The sequence below is a fragment of the Populus euphratica genome, unplaced genomic scaffold (assembly GCF_000495115.2).
Source record: "Populus euphratica unplaced genomic scaffold, PopEup_1.0 scaffold6.1, whole genome shotgun sequence".
Taxonomy (NCBI): Eukaryota; Viridiplantae; Streptophyta; class Magnoliopsida; order Malpighiales; family Salicaceae; genus Populus; species Populus euphratica.
The window spans coordinates 525,709-547,038 of record NW_011499849.1 but is presented as its reverse complement, the minus strand read 5'-3'; the positions used below and the strand labels follow the sequence as shown (position 1 = coordinate 547,038).

Genomic DNA, 21,330 nt, shown 5'->3' with positions numbered 1-21,330 from the left:
CCGAGTTGCTTTGTAACCAAGTGTAGACATTGAGATTATGTACTTGGTGGAGCAACTGGGGACCAAGCTAGTCCTTCATCGGAGAAAAACATTGTGCCTGTCGGTGCTATCCATGTTTTCTGTGTATAGAAATAAATCATGGGAATGCCATGTTGCTTATTGGTGGATACATCAAGTTATCTGTTATGCATGTTATTGATGATAATTTATCATTAATTTTTATTTTTTATATATATAAAAAATTATATATACATGAAAAAATTGGATGAACAGTCCATGGAACCCATCTCAACATGGATGTTGATGGATTTTAAGCTGAAAAAATATATTTTTTCTTTTCAGAGAAAGTTCTTTTCATTTTTTGTTTTTTCTCGCATCATCAGTTACTATCGGCAGCAAGTGAAACTTCAACCACTCAATTAATTGAGAAATACTATCAGTTGGTTCAAAATGGAAAGGTTTTTTTTTTTTTTTCAGACCATACATGCATTCACACCTTCGCAAAAAATGATTACTAAAAGAAGAAGAAGGAACCAAGAGCCAACAAGCTGGAAATGAAGATTGGAGCATGAAAGCAACGTGAGATATCCCGACCTTTTCATAAATTGCATGTTCTCTTTCTAGTTTGCAGTTCCGCCTTTCCTTCAGCTCCTCCGAGCACTGATCTAGTGGCGTGAAGAGAGGATCCTGGTAGCGGTGCCACAAGCAATCAGCTCATTGTACATCAGAAAGTGGAAATAAGAAAAGAGGGGGCCAGATGTCACGAGAACCGCAGGGCATTTGCTTAAGCATAGACTGTTTACCCACGGAACTACCCAGGATTGTTACTATATTGTTTTATTATTGGATTTTCCACAGCGTATAATCGCTTAGATCTTTCCCGGATGGCGACGATGTAGCCTACATTTGTTCTCGCAACATGAACACTCATCCATTATAATTCAAGCATAACAATCCAGCCACCGTTTTGGGATCACCCGACATTCCAAAGCCCTTTTCACGTGCCATTGACACATTCCATTCTTGTCAATCAGTCAAGGGTGGTGATTTCCCAGTAAAGCCTCTACTCCGCCGTGTTGCTCAATCTTAAATTAGGCACCAGGGAGCTGATTAATTTACAGATCACCGCAAAGGGAAATCTCATTATTTAAACTTTGGTTCTTATAATCTGAAGGAAAAAGCATTTGGTTTTTTTTTGGCAGGAGATAATGTGCTCGCAAAGTCTTTACAAAAGGTGATTTTCCAAGTAATTAAAATATGAATATCGTCTATAATCTTATGGATTTATTCTCTCTTTTTTCTCTTCAATTTATCTAAAAAAAATTCAACTTCCATCCATATCAGGGTACGGGTAAAAACGCAAAAAGGGACCCGCAACGTAAAATCAAAATGATAAGTGTTTGCTCCACCAGGAGAAGGGGAAGATGCAATCAGCCTCTATCCCCTCCTTAATCTATGCTTCTTTAATTTAATTTTTATTATCATTATGTTTTTTTTTTTTTTTTCCAAATTGGTTGAGATGAGCTCAAGTGCTTAAACCTCTTTTGAGAACCGTAAACAAAGTGAATTAACGACGACTAAAACTACGACTCCTTGCTACCATAGCCGATCTGTCTCTCCCAGAAAGCACTTTTCATCTTCCTTTAAATGGCCACATTGCTCCTTCATTAATCACTTCTTCTTTTAAATCTTTAGAGAGAGATAGAGAGAGAGGGAGGGAGGGAAAATAATGATATAAAAAGGGAAGAAAAGGTAGCAAAGAAGAAGAAGATGCAGATGCGGAGATGGAAGGCGGTGGGGTTGATGAGGAGGATACTATCATGCGCCATATGTACAATAGCAATGGTGTCACTCCTCTCCGTACACTTGCACGTATTCCCTCGTCACTCTAAACTCCCTGATCCTTACAAGCTTCCTAATCCCGTAAGTAATGCTAAAAAAAATACCTCTCTCTGTTTTTTCCTTCGTTTTTTAGCGTAGAAAATTAGGGTTTATTATGTTAATCTGTGCCTCGTGTGTTTGATAGGTATCTCAGTCTGCTTATTTTAGTAGGAAGTGCCAAATGTTACTGCTTATTTTAGTAGGAAGTGCCAAATGTGATTTATTTTTTGGGTTTGGGATGGCAACTAACTACCTTAGTTTTTAGTCCTTTTGGAAATAATAATAATAATATATGTAGCAAATTGAAATCAGAGACTAGATATTGGGCAATGAGCAAGAACAGAGGTGGACAAGTGAGTTCACTCCTCCCAATGTGTTCCTAGGCCCTCTCATCCCAACAGGTAGGTCTTATTATATGACCTTCATTCCATTACGTTGTTTGCCAGTTCAAACGGAATTATGGTGTACTTTTTTTTTCTTTCTTGAACACTGATTCATTAGAGAGAGAAAATGGTGCAAAAACAATATGGGATTTATCAGTGGATTGAGTGTCGTAAGAGTTTTATGTTCCTCTAAGCATGCGTCTTTCATGTCTTCACCACTTAAGACTTGACAGTTTCCGGTTTGGCGTACGAATTGTCCCAGACTATGGAAGCCTGTGCCAAATCGTGATTATATGCCTTGCACTCAACCTACTCCAAACTATACCGGTAAGTTTTAGTTTTTATTTTTATTCTTATTTGCATCTTTTCAAGACAATTTGCTTATTCCCTCATTCCTGCTTTGCCTATTGTTTCTCAGCTCCTCCAGAATCGCGAGGTTATCTCTTAGCGCATACAAATGGTGGGCTCAACCAGATGCGAGCTGGGGTACTTCTCTACTGTCCATCTCTGTGTTAAATACACTGTGTTTGAGATTACTGAAATTGTTTTAGTTACTATCTTCCCAAATTCTTTACTATTTCCATCTTATTCTGGAAATGCGCATGTGATTGTGCCGTGCTCTCATATTGGCAACAATACTCCGTATTTTTTTCTTAATTGATTCTTTGTTTTTAATTTTTAACTGGGATTGACAATAGGTCTTTCTTGAATTGCAGATATGTGATATGGTAGCTATTGCGCGTATCATAAATGCTACTCTTGTTGTTCCAGAACTAGATAAAAAGTCGTATTGGCAAGATTCCAGGTCATTTTAGTTCTGTGAGATTTTTACGTTGTCGGCCCCTCTCATGTCGTGATGCCATAGTTTCTTTTCTTCTCTTTTTTTATTGTCTTGCAGCAACTTTTCAGATGTCTTCAATGAAGATCATTTCATCAACGCTTTAGCTAATGATGTAAAAGTCATAAAAAAGCTCCCCATGGAAATGGGTGGTGCTACAAAAGCAGAAAAATATTTTAAAAGCTGGTCTGGTATGGACTATTACCAGGGGGAGATAGCAAGCATGTGGGCTGATTATAAGGTATATCAATTAGAAAGCTCAGTTTCACCTAGTTATGAGATATTTATGATTTCCATCTGTTGGTTTTACTCTCATTTATTATTGAAATTCTAACACAGTTTCCCAACGTAAATTTGTTTTCGCAGGTTATTCTGGCTGCCAAGACTGACTCTCGACTAGCAAATAACAATCTCCCTGCTGATATTCAGAAGCTGCGTTGCCGTGCCTGTTATGAAGCCCTCTGTTTGGCACCTCAAATTGAAGCGATGGGAAAGGTGAAAATATGATTCTTGTATGTGCAATGACTGTTCAATATGATTTTAACTTGCATGGTCAGTGTAGTTGTTGGTGGACCGCATGAGATCATATGGCACTTACATTGCTCTGCACTTACGATATGAGAAGGACATTCTTGCCTTCACTGGATGCACACATGGTTTATCTCCTGCTCAAGCAGATGAACTAAAAAAGATCAGGTAATTTTGCTGCCATTATGTGATAGCAAATTCAATTAAGAGCTCAGGTTTTCTGCTTAAGTAATTTTATCTGTGACTTGCAGAGACGTAAATGATGAGTGGAAAGTGAAGGATATTGATCCCAGGGAGCAAAGATCTAAAGGTTTTTGCCCCTTGACTCCAAAGGAGGCTGCAATATTTCTATCTGCTCTTGGCTATCCATCAAATACCCCTATATACATTGCTGCGGGAGAGATATATGGAGGTGATTCATATATGGATGATCTTCGATCCCGGTATCCTATGTTAATGAGCAAGGTGCGTGTTTCAAATGCCTTGCTTTGAGTACAATGCTAAACTTGACACTTCAGTAAAAAACCATAAGGTTGAGAAAAGAAAAAAATTTAACACCCACATCTGAGTATTCAACCTAATCCACGTTCACAACTAATGATGAGTACAATTGCTTTCACTGATGTTGCCTTGTGCATTTTGTATGCTGTTTTTGTGTTCATCGTTTTTTGTGGATAATCAAAATTGTAGTTTATTTTAAAAAGATTGAGGATCCCACGTAAATACTTACACCATTCATCATATAGGCTATAATTTTTGGAATTTAGTGTTTGTAATCAATTGCTTGCATTGATTTAGCCTTGTAAATTTTGTATGCTGTTTTCATGTTCATCTTTTTTGTATGTGTGAATAATCAAAATAGTAGTTTATTTTAGAAAGATTATGAGAGGATCCCGGTTGTATACTTAAAACCGTAATTTCTTGGAATTTAGTGCTTGTAATCAAGCTCTCTACGAGTCAGACAAATTCCCTTCCCGTTCTTTCTCTATGTCATTTCGTTGCCAATCACATGCATGCTAAGTGTGCATGGATACTTTGTGCTCGCATGAAGACTAATTTAACTGTAAACAGAGCTGCCAAATTTCCAAGCAAGTTGCTCTATGACAAGCATCTTCTTCAAACATCTTGCAGGAAAAATTGGCATCTATTGAGGAGCTTGAACCATTTGTCAATCATTCGACTCAGCTGGCTGCGCTTGATTATATATTATCTGTTGAAAGTGACATATTCATGCCGACATACTCGGGAAATATGGCAAGGGCTGTAGAAGGCCATCGTCGTTTTCTTGGACATAGAAGAACAATTTCCCCAGACAAGTATAAGATATTCTTGTCTATTTTTTTAGCTTTATTTCGATCAATTTACTTGCACTAAGCATCTTCTTTTTGTCCATTAGGAAAGCCCTTGTTCGTCTGTTTGATAAAATAGAGGAAGGAATGAAGAAAGAAGGCAAACTTTTATCAGACAAGGTCATTGAAAGGCACAAAAAACGGTATGTATTTTTAAGCACCCTGTAATCATATTTAGTACCCATAAACCTCTCCACTAGTTGAGGTGCCCACAGGCACTGCACGCCTAGGAGAAGAGGTGAGGTCCTCTTAACACTGCGCAGCTGCAAGTTACCGTGGCACTGCAGGAAACTAATGCTTGTTTGGTGAGATTTTGAGGGTATCGTCTATGGCCATATACTGGTCAAGTCAGCGTTCTATTGAGATTTTGGAATAGAATCCACTAATTTAAATTTAAACTTCGTTTCTCATAATGGTCGCACAGGCAAGGCTCCCCAAGGAAGAGGAAAGGCCCTATTCCAGGAACCAAGGGCACGGATAGATTTCGTTCAGAAGAACCTTTTTATGTAAATCCTTTACCAGATTGTTTGTGTGCGCAATCCCGGAATCAGAACACCTCTGTGATAATCAGGTAGTTTAGATGCTGAAGAACAATTGTCTTCGGAAAAAGATCTGTGTCAAGATAGCGGCAAATTTAATCAGTCACTGTCCGCTGATAGATACTTCAAGCTGGTTATGCCCAGCCACATAGTTAGGTAAGTGTATATCTGGAGTTTAGGTAAGCGGGCGTACATGAAGCTACAGATCATATGAACGGAAAGCGAGGTAAATTTAAAATACTGAGATTAGAAGTTAATTAGGGGATACCATCCATCATCACTGAATCTCTAGAGCAACGTTTTCTCTAATGTATGTATCGTCTCCCAGTGCAATAAAAATGAAAAAATTACTTCATTTCTTCTCCTTCATCGCGATTGTCACCAAATGGCAAACCAAGACTCTGTTCTCAATGTGTGCAATGATTTCTTAGGAACCCAAGATCATTTTCGTTTTTCTGTAATGTGCAGAGACTACATTATTGCAAAAGCCAGGCGAGATAATGGTTGAGATGATGGTTGCTAGCTCCGCCAGTTCAGCCCAGTGCGTCTTCTTGTAAATTAATGGCTCTATTGGCTATAATCTCCAAATTCAGCAACAGAAACCATTTTCATTAAGAGAGAAAATTAGAGTCTCTCCCTGAGGACGAATGTTGTCATCAAGAATGATTACATCCAACGCACCTCTTTTTCATATTTCACGTGCTTCTATTAAAGGGCAAGAAAATTCAATTTCAATGAAGTAGAAACTATCGAGGCCTTCATTAAATTTAGGCACCCTGACAACTCACCAAGACAGCGTGTCTTTTATTTCCTTTCACCCTTTCCATTCTTCTCCTTTGAATGCCAAATGCAGAAACATTAAAAAGTGTCATCAAAATTCATCCCGCCATAAAAATCAAATATTGCAAACAGATACATTTTTCCTAAGTGGATTTAGGAGTTATAAGCTCCAGCCCTCCCATGAACGCCCTCAATGGCCCAGGGATAATAACAGAGCCATCTTCTTGCTGGTAGTTTTCCAGCAGACACACGATCATCCTAGGAACTGCACAGGCCGTTGCATTTAATGTGTGCACAAACTGTGTTGGAGCAAGGCTGCCTTTGCCCTTTTTAGGAGGGGCTGGTGTAGGTTCTGATGGACGGTACCGGATCCCTAGTCGGCGACTTTGATAGTCGATGCAATTTGAGGCACTAGATATCTGCTCAAGAATGAAATCATGTGAGAGAATGCTTGTTATTGCAAAGTCAATGACTATGCAAAAGCAAAAACCATGGTCCACGGGAAATCAACAATGGAGGAGAAAAGAGTGCAATTGTCAAATAAGTTTCAATACCTCACCATACCGTCCTAAACCAGGCATCCATGCCTCCACATCAAATTTGCGGTAAGCAGGTGCACCTAAATCCCCAGAGGCCATATCCAAAGTTCTGCCAGAAAAAAGGAAACCCAAAGGTCATCACAAATACAAAGAAGGAAAACTGTAAAACAAATCATCAGAAGGTTGGTAAGAGGGCCCACTTATAATGTAACCCTAGGGCAGAAAAGAGGTCTTCTTCAATTTTGATAAGCTCCTCATGGTAAGACTCACTCTCCTCTGGTCGGCACAAAACAAACATCTCCACCTTGCTGAACTGGTGAACTCGGTAAAGACCCCTGTGCAAATTTTGCAAACATTATCAGTTTGTGCATTGAAGCAGCAAGTATTATGATTTCCAAGCACAAGACCGTGGACATCATAAAGAAAAAGCATGATCATTGGACTTTTCCACTTGTAGGGAAACTAAACAGTTCTTACTACTGGACTGCAGTTATCAACAATTAGCATGGACATTAGTTGAATAAACACTGATGCTCCTGGATATAGGAATTCCACCATGAAAAATGGAGTATTGATATAAGACAATTTGTATCTATTCAAGGTATCAGACAGCTGTCATACAAATGAATAGAGCCCAGACAACATACCTTGTTGCCATGCCTGCAGCACCAGCCTCTGTACGGAAGCAATGGGAAAATGCCACATACTTTAATGGCAACTGTGTCTCAGCAAGGATAGCATCCATGTGAATTCCTCCCACAGGAATCTCTGCAGTGCCAATGAGGCATTGATCGCTACCCTCGATAGAGTATACCTGTTAATTGTCTGGCATAAGTATCAACAGATCATTATAACTAATTGTGATGCTCTGAAATAACACCAGCTCCAAGAAACCTCAGGACAAAGAAACTGAATTTCTTCCACACCAAACCAATGTCCTTAAGCTTGTGGTACAGAAAATTAAAATGGGAGATGCCCCCAGTAATTTAGCGCTCCATCAGGGATATTGTCATGAAGTTACCACTTCATAGCCAAAATGTTTTAAATGAGAGCATTGTTACAGCTTCATATATGACTATCTGTGTTAAGTTGAATTTTTTTTTATAAATGACTTCTAACACAATTTGGAAACAGCAGTAAAAATAAAATCAACTACAAACCTGAGTATTATCACCACGAGGTTGGAATCCACATTTCTCAACAACAGAGGATCTAACAAGTTCTGGAGTTGTTAGAGGTGTAAATCCCTTTTTCATAACTTCTGAGAGAGTCCAGTTGACAAGGGCCATCTCCAGCATAACTGCTTCATTCTTCAGATAGTAGAATTTTGAACCGCTGACCTGCATGGCCGAGCAAAATACAAAATGCATGTGACAAAATTAGCCAAATCATCTTTCCTTGTCAGCAGGAAGCCCTAGCTATTGAAATCTTTACTTGGGGATTGCATTAAGGTCTGATATAAGAGCAAGTGACAATCTTACGATCTAGGGACAAGCCATTACAGTGACTTGCAAGTAGGGACTCAATCACGATTAAAAGTTCTAATTTAATTAAATGCTAGTGAATGTCTAACAGTTCATGTCTTTATTCTTTATTCTTCTTCTTTTTTTGTTAGTGAAACATAGTACCACTGCACTTAATCAACATGACCTTTTCTTTCAAAAAAACATAGTTCGGTTAAATTGTCCATCAAAAGACCATTCATTCCTGGTGGCATTTAAACTGAAAAAGCTCCCATGAAGAGTTTAAACTAGAGAAGCTCCCATGAAAGCATGCAACAATGGGAGGAAAAACTTCGGTGATCTAAATTAAGCAGAGGATTACCTCTGCTGCTGCATCAAAATCAAAGAGATCTAGTTCTTTCCCAAGTTGAAGGTGATCCTTGACAGGAAAGCCAAAGTCACGTGGAGTACCTGCCTATAAGAGCACGAGAAAATAACTTAAACTTGTAACATGTCCAGCATCATCCCCTCCCTCAAACATACTCTCAAACACACGCTTTGCTAACAACATAATTGTGAACGGATTATGCTATGATCTCATGAAACATCACAGGTACAAACAATGGCGTACTTGTAACTGGATTCAACTTCTTGGTCTTTAGGTTACTAAGAGCAATTGCTGTCTTCGTGTTTTGTTTTATGCAACATTTTCCTTATGAAATAAAAGGAGGCAGCTGAAAAAATTACATACCATCTTTCTCACAGTTGAACTTTCTTCTCCTCCAATCGGAACAAGGGGGTGAGTCAAGTTAGGTATACACTGTGCTTCCAGCTGAAGCTCATCTGTAAGTTTAACCAGATCTTCTTCCAAAGTTGCAAGCCCTTCTTTTAGGTTCTTTCCTAAAGAAAAAAAAAAGGATATTCACACAGTCACAAGCAATCAAAAACCAAAAGAACGACAAAAAGCATGACAAATAGTTCAAACCATACCTTCCTCAATCAGTTCTTGACGCTCTGATATCTCTAGCTTTCCCTTCATCTTGTTTGCTACTGCATTCCTTTCCGCACGAAGCCGTTCAACTTCCTGTCATCTGGAATGACAATTAGCTTTTATTTTCTTCTTAAATATTTAGTACGCACACAAACTACAAACTAGTCATGGACATCATCTCTCATCTTTGCTTCAATGGATATAGAAATTAAAGAAAAAACATTTTTTTATCATCAATGTTTAAAAGAAGGTAAGAAATTGATAAAATAAAATAAATCTGACCTTTTGAACAGCCAACATTTTCTCATAGAGCTCAAGAACAAGCTCCAAATTAGCATTTGAGTTCCTGTTCTTTATATTCAAAGCCACCACGTCTTTGTTATCCCTTATCCACTTGAAATCTATTGCCGCTTTCCATTGCGGCTTCACAACTAGAATCATTCAAATAATAAGTAAAATTAACAAAATTACCTTCCTGCTTGGTTCCTGAGAAAAAATGAAGCGAAATGATGTCATGAAAATTTAACACCTTTATTATCCAAGCTTTCCGTTATAGGCGCTGTCTGGACAGCCGTGGCAGAGAGAGCTCTAACCAGAAGCTTAAATGGATTTCTTTGTGGACATATAACATAGTTATGGCGGGAAAACGGGTTTAGGACTAGGGTTTTGGAGATTGGCTTTAAAATGAAACGTGAAGAAGCAGGAATCGCGGCTAACTTTAGGGTTTGTATAGTTGTCCCTCCAAAATGACACTGTAAACCCATGCTGTCCTCTCTCTCTGTTTTCACTCTCTCTCTCTGTTATCTAGCACCTATAAGTACCGAAGAACATTGCTGATGAAGAAGAAGCTTTGGAGGCTAACAATTTTTTGGGACACTTTTATCTTTTAGTTTTTTTTTTTTTTAATTAAACTAATTGGGCCTCCAATTTTAAGCCGGTGTCGAAGTAAACCCAAAAATAGAACGGCGTCGTTTAAATCTGTGAAAATTGTATTTGCTTTTAAGAGGGATCAGTATGGACCAGTAGGAAGTGGGTATTATAGTATCAGGATCCGAGAGGGTAATGAAAATTCGCATCCTAACCGTTCATAAACCCAAAAAAACACAAAATAACTGACCCATTACCGTCAGATGCCGCCATTTGAAAGCATAGTAGCACTCAATCTTGACCGTCCCTCACCCACGTTGCCCTCGTGATGAGCCTCTATAAATAGTCGACAATCCGTAAATCTAACCAAGATTCCTTTCCTCTTCTCGGAGTTTCGGCAAGTCGTTCGAGGTACGGTTTTCCACCTCTCCACCCCCTTGTTTCAGTGGAAATTGTTTTTGTTGTTTCGTGTTAAATCCCATTTCTTTATTGTTCTTGTTGTTTCTACGAGTTCAATTTGGCTCTTTAAATTCACTAATTTTATTTGTTAATAGATGGCTCGTACAAAGCAAACAGCGCGTAAATCTACGGGTGGCAAGGCTCCAAGGAAGCAGCTCGCCACCAAGGCTGCACGCAAGTCAGCACCAACAACAGGAGGCGTGAAGAAGCCACACCGATACAGGCCCGGAACAGTTGCTCTTCGTGAAATCCGCAAGTACCAGAAGAGTACTGAACTGCTCATCAGGAAACTCCCATTCCAGAGGCTTGTTCGTGAAATTGCTCAGGATTTCAAGACTGATTTGAGATTCCAGAGCCATGCTGTTTTGGCTTTGCAAGAGGCAGCTGAAGCTTACCTTGTTGGCTTGTTTGAGGACACTAATCTTTGTGCTATCCATGCCAAGCGTGTTACTATCATGCCTAAGGATATCCAGCTCGCCAGGAGGATTCGTGGTGAGAGGGCTTAGGTGTTGAAAGCAAGCTGTAATTTCTTATTTTATATGTGTGTGATCAATAATGACTTATAGGCACTTCTAAAATGTTTGAAGGTTTGCTGTTGAATTCTCATTAATCTAATAGCATTGACGTTGTTAAACACTCTTGCCTTTCTCTTTTCTTACGAGTTCGTTTACCGAAGAGTGTTCATGACATTTTGGGGTTGCTATGAAATTTTTTAATTAATATTTTTTAGTTTTAAAATTTTATTTTTAATGTCAACTTAAAAGTTTAAATAAATTAAAAATATTTAAAATCTTTTTAAAACAAAAAAACTTTTCTTTTATATATATATATCAAAAGACTGAGCTTAAGCTTAAGCTTATTATACGAGGAGCAGGAGGAGGGTGGGCTGGGTGTGTAATGATTTGGGGGGAGAGTAAATTCTCATTAATCTAATAGCATCCGTGCTTTTTTAAGGAATGCAAAACCGCCTAGTAGCTTATCGATATGAATTTCCTATTGAACTCACTGATTTAGGTAAGGGTTTCCCTGAGAACATACAAGAACTCACTGGTTTAGGTAAGGGATTCCTTGAGAACATGCTTGTCAGCAAAGATATGCCGAGCAACTTACAGGCACCTGCCGCCACCCCTCTGCTCGTGATTCTAAGCGATGAGCCACCCAATAACAAACTAAGATTGGGCTCAAAGTGGCATTTACTAACGGAGTCAGGTCACGGGAACAGAACTCTGCTGCAAATTGACTTGAAAGACCCAGCGGTGATAGTAGAAGCTGCAGCAATGATTCATGGCAGGGAATGCTTGAATGTTTCAATTTACAAGCCAGCAATCCATTTAGATATTTTTTATGTTTTAAAAAAAATTAAAAAAAAATATTTTTTTATTGATTTTAAATTTAAAAAAATTAAAAAAATTTATTTTTTTATTGATTTTAAATTAATTTTTTTAGTGTTTTAAATATTTAATGTAATGATATAAAAAAATCATTTTTAAAAAATAATAAAAATATTATTTTAATATATTTTTAAATAATAAAGCCCCGCAATCAGATTCCTCATCTGTGAATAACAAAGCAGAACCAGAGTAATACTACCTGCAGGTCCCGATAACAAGACCAAAATGATGTGTTTATCGCTGCCTAAATTAAAAAATATGATCTGTAGGTGCAAAAAAGGTGCTGGGCATCCATGTTTGTGTCTGATATCCAAAACAAGGCCAATTCAAAGCCTACTGAGAGCCTCCTAAGGACTAAATTCATGTTAGAGCAAGGAAGGGTCAAGCAACTGATAGCCATAGCCTTGTTGAAAGAGTGAGAATTACAAGTCAATTGGAGTAATTTCCAGATTAGCATTAACACTGGTTAATTAGCATGTTGTCAGGTTCGAAGAGAGATAATTCGTTTATAATTAGCAAACGAATGAAGCTTCACCAACATCTTGTGCTTGGTTGCAATAAGGTGTGTTGTAACTTTCAGAATTCGAATACATTAGCTTCAAGAACATGAATTTTTAATTGCTAAAATAAGGTTTGTGTGTCCATGTTAGGTCACAGGAAAGGCCCTTATGCTTGATGAAATCATAAATTACGTGCAGTCATTGCAACTGCAAGTTGAGGTAAATTAATATATATTTGTGGAAATGAACAATCCTCATCTTGTTTGAAAATTGAAGCTCCTTGCCTAATCAGTGTCCAAGAAAACAGCCAGCCAGCATTGTATAATCTTTTCGTTTCTTCAATTCGGGGTTTTCTATTTGCAAACAAATCTTGTTTATTTTCCTAGGTTCCGCGCAAGGCAGCCCCAACAACAGGAGGGGTGAAGAAGCCCCACAGATACAGACCTGGAACTGATGCTCTTCATGAAATTCACAAGTACCAGAAGACTACTGAGCTCCTCATCAGAAAACTCCCATTCCAGAGACTTTCACAGAATTTCAAGGCTGATTTCCGGTTTCAGAGCCAGGCTGTTTTGGCCTTGCCGGAGGCAGCTGAAGCATGCCCTGTTGGATTGTTTGAGGATACTAATCTTAGTGCAATCCATGTCATGCGTGTTTCTATCATGTCCAGGGATGCTCAGCTTCCCAGGTGAACCCGTGGTAAAAAAAACATAAAACCTGTGGGTTTTCACTTTAGGATTTTTCTCTTGTTTTTTACCTTTTCTTTCGGTTTTTTGTCATTTTTTATCAGTAGAACAGACAAATCTTTTATAAGACTGATGCGTCAGGACGTGTTTAGGGCATAGCATGGGTGGAGGTATTAAATTCTCTTTAATCTAATAATGATGGTTGTTATTTGTCAATGCTTTCTTTTGGTGATTGCAGTGAACTTTTAAATGATATTTTTAAAAAATATTTAAAATATATATATATATATATATTAACATATTTTTCTTTTCATTATCAAAACATTAAATCATAAAATAAATATTAAAAAATTATTAATTTAATTTTTTTAAAAACAAACATACTTTTAAAAAACATCTCAAATGACCTCATTACTTGTAATTGAACTGCTCGTAGCGCAAATAATCAATAAAGAGCTATGGCTTTACTTGTAGTTTGGTATTTTAATTATGGGTAATATTTACACGTGATTATAATTTTTTTATTTGGTTAAGTCAAAACTATATTTTTTTTTATAAGACTCACTTTCATGTTTACAGGAAGCAACTCTTAGTTGCTTGTTGCGTAGAGAAAACCCACTAAATAGTGAAAGTATGTTTTATTATTCTGGTTGCACTAAATCAGGTTTAAAATTAAAAATATATTGAATTGGGTCTAATTTAATAAAATAAAAAATATTTTTTTATTTTTAATTATATTTTATTCAAAAAACTAGTTTTAAATATTATTCAATGACATAAAATAAATTACATAGAAATCACTTAATAACATAACATTTATAAAATTTAATAGCAATTTCAATTTTGTTCTTAATTATATTTTACCTGATATAATTATACTCTTAAAAAACTTATAAAAACTATAATCCATATCAGATGTATTTTATTTGATAGTTAAATAAAACAATAAAAAATATTTTATATAAAGTATTATTTATTTCATGATGTAATAGTAATTGTTAAATCTACAATATTTAAATTAAAAACCACCAATATTAATATATATTTTTTAAAATTATTTTATAACCTTAATTTTAAAAACATTCTTAATAAAATATATTAAATTATTTTTTATTCAATCTCAATTTCAATCATAATTTTAATCAAACATATACTTTTACAAATTAATTTTAACTATAAATACTTTTTATAAAATAATTTTTTTAAATTACAACCATAATAATTATCAAAATATCGTCCCATTTTTAATAAAGTAATCAGAAATCAAACTTCTCTGACCTGGATAAGGGTCCCTGCGAGATGAGCTGATGCATAATTATCAGATGCTGATTCCATCAGCAGAAAAATGTTCTCTGACCTGGATAAGGGTCCCTGCGAGATGAGCTGATGCATAATTATCAGATGCCGATTCCATCAGCAGAAAAATGAAGTGACATTTTAAACCACTTAGCAACAGATCTATATACGAGAATCCGATTCGACTTTGCAATTTTTTTGTTTGATGGATGTACATAAAACTTTTAAGCAGAATAAAGCAGCAGCACAGCACCAAACCATAAACTTGATAGGCGAAATCCCGCAGGCAATGTCTTTCTTGAGTAATCGAAGGGAAGTATGTGTTATTAATATCCAATTCAAGATTCTTTTGGGTTTTAAACTGTAATGAGTATCTGTTACATAACAGTTGAAGCAGAAAAGAAACGATGGGAAAAAGTAAGCTCCAACTTAAGATGGCAATAAGCCTCGCAAGCAACACATTCTTCGTGTTCAGACTTGAGCTTATTTCTAATAAACAAGACAAAATTTCTTATTAACTTACTGACTCGGAAAGCACATTCCGTGAGAAAAACACCTCTCATTAAAGGTACTAACTTGTTGATGGAAACTTCGATTTTGCAGCAGAAAACAAACTGCATGGCAGTCTTCAAACAGGTACCTCCTACAGAGGACCCGGAAATGTGCCATTCTCCCTTTGCTCATTCCATCTCTCTACCTGCCACACGATAACAAACCAAAATTAGGCTTACATAGCATTAATATAACATGTCAGGTGACAGACAAGAACGTAGATGCCATTTCAACCATAAAATTAGTATTATGATCTGCAGCAGTGATTCATGGTTGGGGAATGCTCGGCTCAATAACCATCTAAAAAGCCAGCATCACTATGCAACCCCAAGCATAAAAGAGAAGCTTAAGCATAGTAGCCAAAAATGAGATGCCTCGTGAGCAAAGCACTGCTACCAGAATGATCAAGGAGAGAATTTGCGAGTGGCACTTATTGAAGCGCTTACTGCCTAGATTAAACAAAACAAAACATGGATTTGTAGATGATGTTGACTGACAGTGATGGAGTTGGCTGCTGTCTGATAGGGACTTTTATGGAATATAAGCCTGTTTAAGTATATGATTTAGATAAGTATTCAGTGCTACACTGCGGGTTGACATTATTTATTTCTAGAGTAAAAAAAAATATCATTATGATATATGCGTTTCCAAAAAAACAAAAAAAAAACTGAGAATCAAGTCACTGATTGAATAATAAGCTCAATTAATTTTAAAAAAATTATAAAAAGCTCAGTTAATTTTAAAAAAAAAATTATAACAGTAAATAAAATGAAAAAAAATGATAGATAAAAAGATCAAAAAAATTGATCTAAACCCATCTGGATTAGAATGCCAAATATGCAATTTAGTCATAATATTAGGATAACCTTATCAAAAATAAATTAAATAAAATCATAAAACTCATACATATATTAAAAAAAAACTAATGTTGAAGGCCAAAACTAAAAAAATTGCATTTAAAAGAAAACAACTAATAATAAAAATCTAAGTCAAATCAGGTTAACTCCTAACCCCACAATCATAACCATAAGATTAAGATAATATAGAAAGAAAAACTAAAATAAAAAGTAAGAAAATCAATTATCAATTAATCAAATATTGAATAATAAAATTGATTTTTTTAAAAAAAAATCAAATGTTGAAGGATCTCATCTGACAAACAAAATTAAAAAAAATTAAATGAGATCATAATAACCCTATAAAAAATAAAATTAAAAAATATGAAGCTCAATTTATAGCAAACAAAATATTAAATGACGAGATTGAAAATAAAAATATAATTAAAAAAAACTCAACTCGAGATCACTCAAGTTAGCATACAAAATCTACGATTTAGTTGTGATACTAGGTAACCTCATCAAAAACAAATTCAATAAAGTTATAAAGCTTATTTATCAAACAACTCAATATTAAACGGTGAGATAACCCAACTGATTTCAAAAGCAATAAAAAATCCAATAAAAAAATAACATAGCTAATTTCTAATTCAATAAATGTTGAAAGATGGAAAAAAAAAATATGAGCTAAAAACAAGTAAATTCAGATAAATCTTCTATACCTGAGATAATCTCTCAAATTCACAATTTGTGAAATCCTAGACTTATGTTCAATCAAAAAGTTCAATTCTCAACCAATTTAATATTAAAGGATGAAACAATAAAAAAACAGTTTAAAAAAGTTATCAAAGTAAAAAAAATCAATAAAAAAATTAAAGATCAAATCTGATAAAAAACAAACAAAGAGTTATGAAATCGCAAAAAAAAAATTAATTTTAAAAATTATCACAAAAAACAAATGACAATAAAAAAAATAACAATAAAATATAACGTATAAGAAAATTAAAGAAGGTTGAATTAAAAAGAAATTCAATTTTATAAATTATTTTATATAAAAAAAAGGATCAAATCTTAAAATAAAAATAAAATAAAGGGCTGTTTTCAAATTTTAAAAGGCCGGAAACGCAAAATGACGAGAGATGGGGAAAAAGCTATTGGTGCGAAACCAAGGGTCCATAGGCCATTCACGCAACTACATCATGGAGGAGTCGCCATGAAGGCAACGTTTGGTTACTTAATGACACCATAAAAGGGTTGCTCATTTGCAGCAACACCGGCATCAAATAAATTTTTTTAATAATATTTATATTTATTAAATTACCAAATAAATCCTAAGTGAAACTAACTATAACAATATAAGGACAAGAATGCCCTTGGATAACAACTTAAGATTTTTTTATTTTAAAGGTAATTAAATCACTTCACTATGCTTAAAAAATTACAAAGACAAAAAAAATCCTCTAAGTAAGTTTAATATGTTTTTTAAGGATAATTAAGTTCTTTTAGTGTAAAAAAAGAAAAGCGATCAGACCTACTTGTTCGAATACATTTATAAATGACCAAGACATGTTACCCCTGATACAAAGGCTGTTGGGTTTTTTAGAATGGCAAAATAGCCATATCTATAGTGAACTTGCGACTTGGTGCATCTGAATGGCTGATGACTTTTAGTTTATTCATTTATTTATTTAATTTGATGCGCCTGTTTACGATGAGGGAAACGCCATTGTCTTTTGCATGACAGCAAGTCATGTTGACATAAAAAAGATAGAAAGCCTGACTAAAAGTGTAAAGATGAACCTTATAGAGTCCCTAAAGGTAAAACCCTGAATGCCAGGTGCCGGGGGTTTAAAATGTGATGAGAGCAATGATTTTCAGGACGCTTAGCACACAAATTGGGACACCAATTGACATGAAATTTGGAGTTCAAAAATTTCATCCTGGATAGCAGATTCAAAGCTAATGCTCAATCAGATCAACAAAGGAGTCAACAGTGTGGATTTCAATGCACCTTTGGACAGACAAATCTGGAGTTGAGCAGAGGACTTGGTTGTGAGAGCACAGTATATTAATCTTAAAGGTGATGTTTACGCTCATCCAGTTGAAAACTAAGATTATGTCAAGACTTTAGATTTTTCTTTCTTCAACATCCATGACATGATGGTGATATCCACATAACATGAAGATTCTTAACCTAAAGACTTCTATGCTAGATATACATTATTCGACATGTAAGAGCATTAAACAGCTTTTGAACAGCCTGTGCGGTTGAAAGTAAAAAATAATATCATACTCCTTAGTATATTGAAGATCTCAGATATACGTACCCATTCACTAGGGCAGAGAGAACGATAATATTTGGCAAACTTATCACACTCTGAAGCACCTTCACCCTTGGCAGCTACGCACCTGGAGAAAATCACAAGAATCAATGTTTTATCTTGGAAGAAAGAGCCAATGTCAAGTCGGAAAAACAGTGACAAAAAAAAAAAGATAACGTGATAAAAAAAAAAAGAAGCATCGGCAAGGTTTCACTCACCGATGATATTCAATGTATCTGGTAAAGCAGTGCCTTGTTTGATTTGTGGTTGGGAAGCGGTAATCAGCTGGTGCTGTCTCAAGCTACAGATCAACAAGGCAATCCCAACACGGAATAAAAATATGGGAAGCACAGATATGCAAGTTGAATGAATATGACAAAATTATGCCATCATCAAGCAGAATATCTTTATACATGGTTACCTTAATCTCCTTCTTCTCTTCCGCAGCTTCTTCTCCTGAGTTCTCTTCTGTAACTTCATTGGTCTCTTCAGAAGCGGCAGGAGCATCTTCACTGCTGCTTTCATCAGTAGAGGGAGCTTCGGTGCTTTCCTCAGTGGCAGCAGGAGCATCTTCAGTTTTTTCTTCAGCAGCAAGTGGTGGTGCTTCCTCAGCTTTCTCCGCGGCCTCCTCAGAAACAGCAGTCGCTGGCTTCTCCTCTTCTTTTACTTCTACAGGTTTTGAAACCACATCTATCTTCTCTTCTTTTCCCTTCACTTCGTATCGCTGCATATCAAAGCATGAGATGAAAGAGGATAGTCGGTATTAATAGCATGCCGATGCAAAAAGAATTTGTTGAGCATGTGAAATGGCCAAAGGGTTGAAGGTTTAAACATCTGATCACACTTCAAACGATGCACTTGTATAGGTTACTGGAAAAAGGACGTTTACATGTCAAGTTCTAAAACGTAGAGACGTTACAAGTAATTTTTCTAAAAGAATCAATCTTTTTTTACAGATCAGCTTGCAACGGAAAAGCTCAAAACGTATGAACTGGTCAAGCTGCGGGTGATTTTAAACTTAAGTAGGAGCCTATATTGAGATCAACCAGACTGCCTCACTCAACTTTTAAACTAGTGTTGATCTCTTGATGAAGCTCAAGCTTAATGGGCATCACAAAACACAACAACAAGGCTGAGACATCAATCCATTGGGTCACAATCCTACACTAACTTATTCTTTGCTACTTCAATTCGGCAATTGAAACATACTCACAGGTCCAGTAGAGAAGGCATTCACTTTTGACAAAACAGACAGAACTTGGTACCAAAAAATAAAAATGCAAGTTTCATTGACATTATTAGCATAAAGAAGAACACTATTGAGAAAATATTTCACAGCAAAACCTCGTCAATTGCACATCCCTTGTGCAAAACACATATTTTTGCATAACCTATAACAACTACAAATCGAAATCATCATCCTCCCACAGACCAAAAGAATTAATCAGAATCAACCATCGAATTTCACCTTCATGATTTAGAACAAAACCAGAAAAAGAAAAATATTTTAAAAAAAAATCAGATAATTAATCAAGCGCAAAATTATCCTCAAAGAAGTCTCATTTTCTCTGACAAGTTTCTATGTTAAATGAAAATGAATAAGGATCCAAAATAAATCCAAGCTAGAGAGACCTCAGATAGTGTCGGCGTTTCGGTGGCCATTTTTGTGTAAGAAGAAGCGACAGCTTTGCAGTTGAGTTGGTTCAACAAGAGCGAGCGGCCAATCAAGGATGTCGAGAAGAGAAACAAAGTCAGCGTTTGGGTTAGTTCTGAACTGCCTGACCTCACCACTCACCAGCGGCTTCTTTCACCGCGTTGCAGTGCGAGTAAAACTTGGTGCAAGCTGAGGTGTAAACTTGCAATAAAAAGTCCACTCATTGCAAGCCACGTTTCCATTTCACGGTAGTGAAAGATAGCTTTTGGAAGCTACTGGCTGGCTGGCTCGGCTCAATTTTATTTTTCTTGGACCGATGAAGGAGGGATTGAGATGAGAACTGGGCCGAGCTTAGAGAGATTAATCTCGACTCAAAGAAATGTAAAAGAAAAGGCTCGTAGAAATGTTTCAAGTCCATCATCATCATCAATTTAAAAGAATTGAAAAATAAAAATAATGGCTCATTAAATAATACACATAGATAACAAAGTGCCTCCCTTAATATCAATGAATAGTCAATCTAAAAAATCAATACTCATATGCTATAAATGCTATATATGATGTAAATTAATATATTAGATTTGTCCAGATGACAAGTAATAAGATGATAAAATAATCAAATTTCATTGAAAACTAAATAATGCAATAAACATGAATAAAGATGACTGGGATGGTGATGCTAAAGTTCAGGCGACACATGAATAACAGGAAAGAAATCAGAATTGGGCAGAAAAGACAGAGCATGAAGGATATGAAGTCTATTTTTAACAGTGTTGAAAAGGAATGGTAGCTTTGGAAATACAATTATTGATGAGACAAAATGACCATAAAATTCAAAAAACACATTATTATTGGTAGCAGACTAACATATAAGGAGCAAGGATTTTGTTATATTAGAAACATGTAAGATGAATGATAAATCTAAGGTGCAAATAGGTGTGTGAACATGAGAATCACCAATAGTAAAGATTAAAAGACTATTACCACCCCATACTTAAAGTGATCTAAGTCACAATATCTCTCCACGTATAAAAGGCTAATAATATATGAAGAGACATGACGAGTGGCTCTAATACATGAGTGTCAATTAAAAGAATCTTAACTAGTAAAACTAGTAACAAAATCTATTAGGATTATCGAGTTCACATAGCCAACAAGCCATAAGCTCTTCCTACCTCCAAACCAAGAATTATTGATACTTTCATTGTTGGTCTCAAAAGGGCAGAAGATGGCCATGTGATATTAACTACCACACAATTGACATCACGAATGAGATTGTGGAGTGGTATGCTCTTAAGGCTACTGAAACTCAAAATACAGTAGGGATTATGGATTGAATCATGATCATATCATCGATGACCCTGCACAGTAAAGAGAGTCGTGTCCAAGGAGTTACTGGTTCAAGGGTCTTAATTCCACTGTCTTATCAAATAGAAAGATTCTAAAAAATATTTTTGTTGATAAATTCAGGACTTAGATGTAAATTTATAGATATGGT

General features: G+C 35.8%; 4 protein-coding genes across 9 annotated transcripts; 2 read left to right on the top strand and 2 right to left on the bottom strand.

Moving 5' to 3' along the window:
* The first annotated feature begins 1,535 nt into the window (after positions 1-1,535).
* On the top strand, positions 1,536-5,885 carry LOC105120356 (uncharacterized protein At1g04910-like). Of its 5 annotated transcripts, none has more exons than XM_011018528.1 (12): positions 1,536-1,923; positions 2,498-2,591; positions 2,683-2,750; positions 2,981-3,069; positions 3,163-3,343; positions 3,469-3,597; positions 3,665-3,798; positions 3,882-4,095; positions 4,762-4,946; positions 5,027-5,122; positions 5,404-5,575; positions 5,621-5,885. In XM_011018528.1, exons 1-11 carry the CDS (start codon positions 1,771-1,773, stop codon positions 5,552-5,554), a joined length of 1,494 nt encoding a protein of 497 aa, XP_011016830.1. In that variant the 5' UTR covers positions 1,536-1,770; the 3' UTR covers positions 5,555-5,575; positions 5,621-5,885. The 5 variants fall into 5 exon arrangements, with proteins under 5 accessions (XP_011016830.1, XP_011016822.1, XP_011016848.1 ...); XM_011018546.1 differs by adding an exon at positions 2,180-2,282 and having other exon boundaries at positions 1,539-1,923; positions 2,527-2,591; positions 5,404-5,885; XM_011018540.1 differs by adding an exon at positions 2,194-2,282 and having other exon boundaries at positions 1,541-1,923; positions 5,404-5,885.
* Positions 5,886-6,255: 370 nt separating this feature from the next.
* Positions 6,256-10,168, bottom strand: SRS (Seryl-tRNA synthetase). The gene is made up of 10 exons (XM_011018514.1): positions 9,800-10,168; positions 9,553-9,701; positions 9,270-9,363; positions 9,031-9,179; positions 8,662-8,754; positions 7,998-8,177; positions 7,485-7,651; positions 7,038-7,172; positions 6,853-6,946; positions 6,256-6,717 (listed from the first exon to the last, which is right to left on the bottom strand). The coding sequence occupies exons 1-10, from the start codon at positions 10,032-10,034 to the stop codon at positions 6,442-6,444; spliced, it is 1,572 nt and encodes a 523-aa protein (XP_011016816.1). The 5' UTR covers positions 10,035-10,168; the 3' UTR covers positions 6,256-6,441.
* A 272-nt stretch (positions 10,169-10,440) lies between these two features.
* Positions 10,441-11,232, top strand: LOC105120335 (histone H3.3). The gene is made up of 2 exons (XM_011018505.1): positions 10,441-10,548; positions 10,692-11,232. Exon 2 carries the CDS (start codon positions 10,692-10,694, stop codon positions 11,100-11,102), a length of 411 nt encoding a protein of 136 aa, XP_011016807.1. The 5' UTR covers positions 10,441-10,548; the 3' UTR covers positions 11,103-11,232.
* Positions 11,233-14,763: 3,531 nt separating this feature from the next.
* LOC105120321 (cytochrome c oxidase subunit 6b-1-like) lies at positions 14,764-20,104 on the bottom strand. Of its 2 annotated transcripts, XR_841306.1 has the most exons (6): positions 19,811-20,104; positions 18,600-18,902; positions 18,397-18,479; positions 18,185-18,266; positions 15,046-15,166; positions 14,764-14,958 (listed from the first exon to the last, which is right to left on the bottom strand). XR_841306.1 is itself a non-coding variant. In XM_011018494.1 (5 exons), exons 1-5 carry the CDS (start codon positions 19,838-19,840, stop codon positions 15,113-15,115), a joined length of 552 nt encoding a protein of 183 aa, XP_011016796.1. In that variant the 5' UTR covers positions 19,841-20,104; the 3' UTR covers positions 14,764-15,112. The 2 variants fall into 2 exon arrangements, 1 of the variants encoding a protein (XP_011016796.1); XM_011018494.1 differs by having other exon boundaries at positions 14,764-15,166.
* Positions 20,105-21,330: the final 1,226 nt, after the last annotated feature.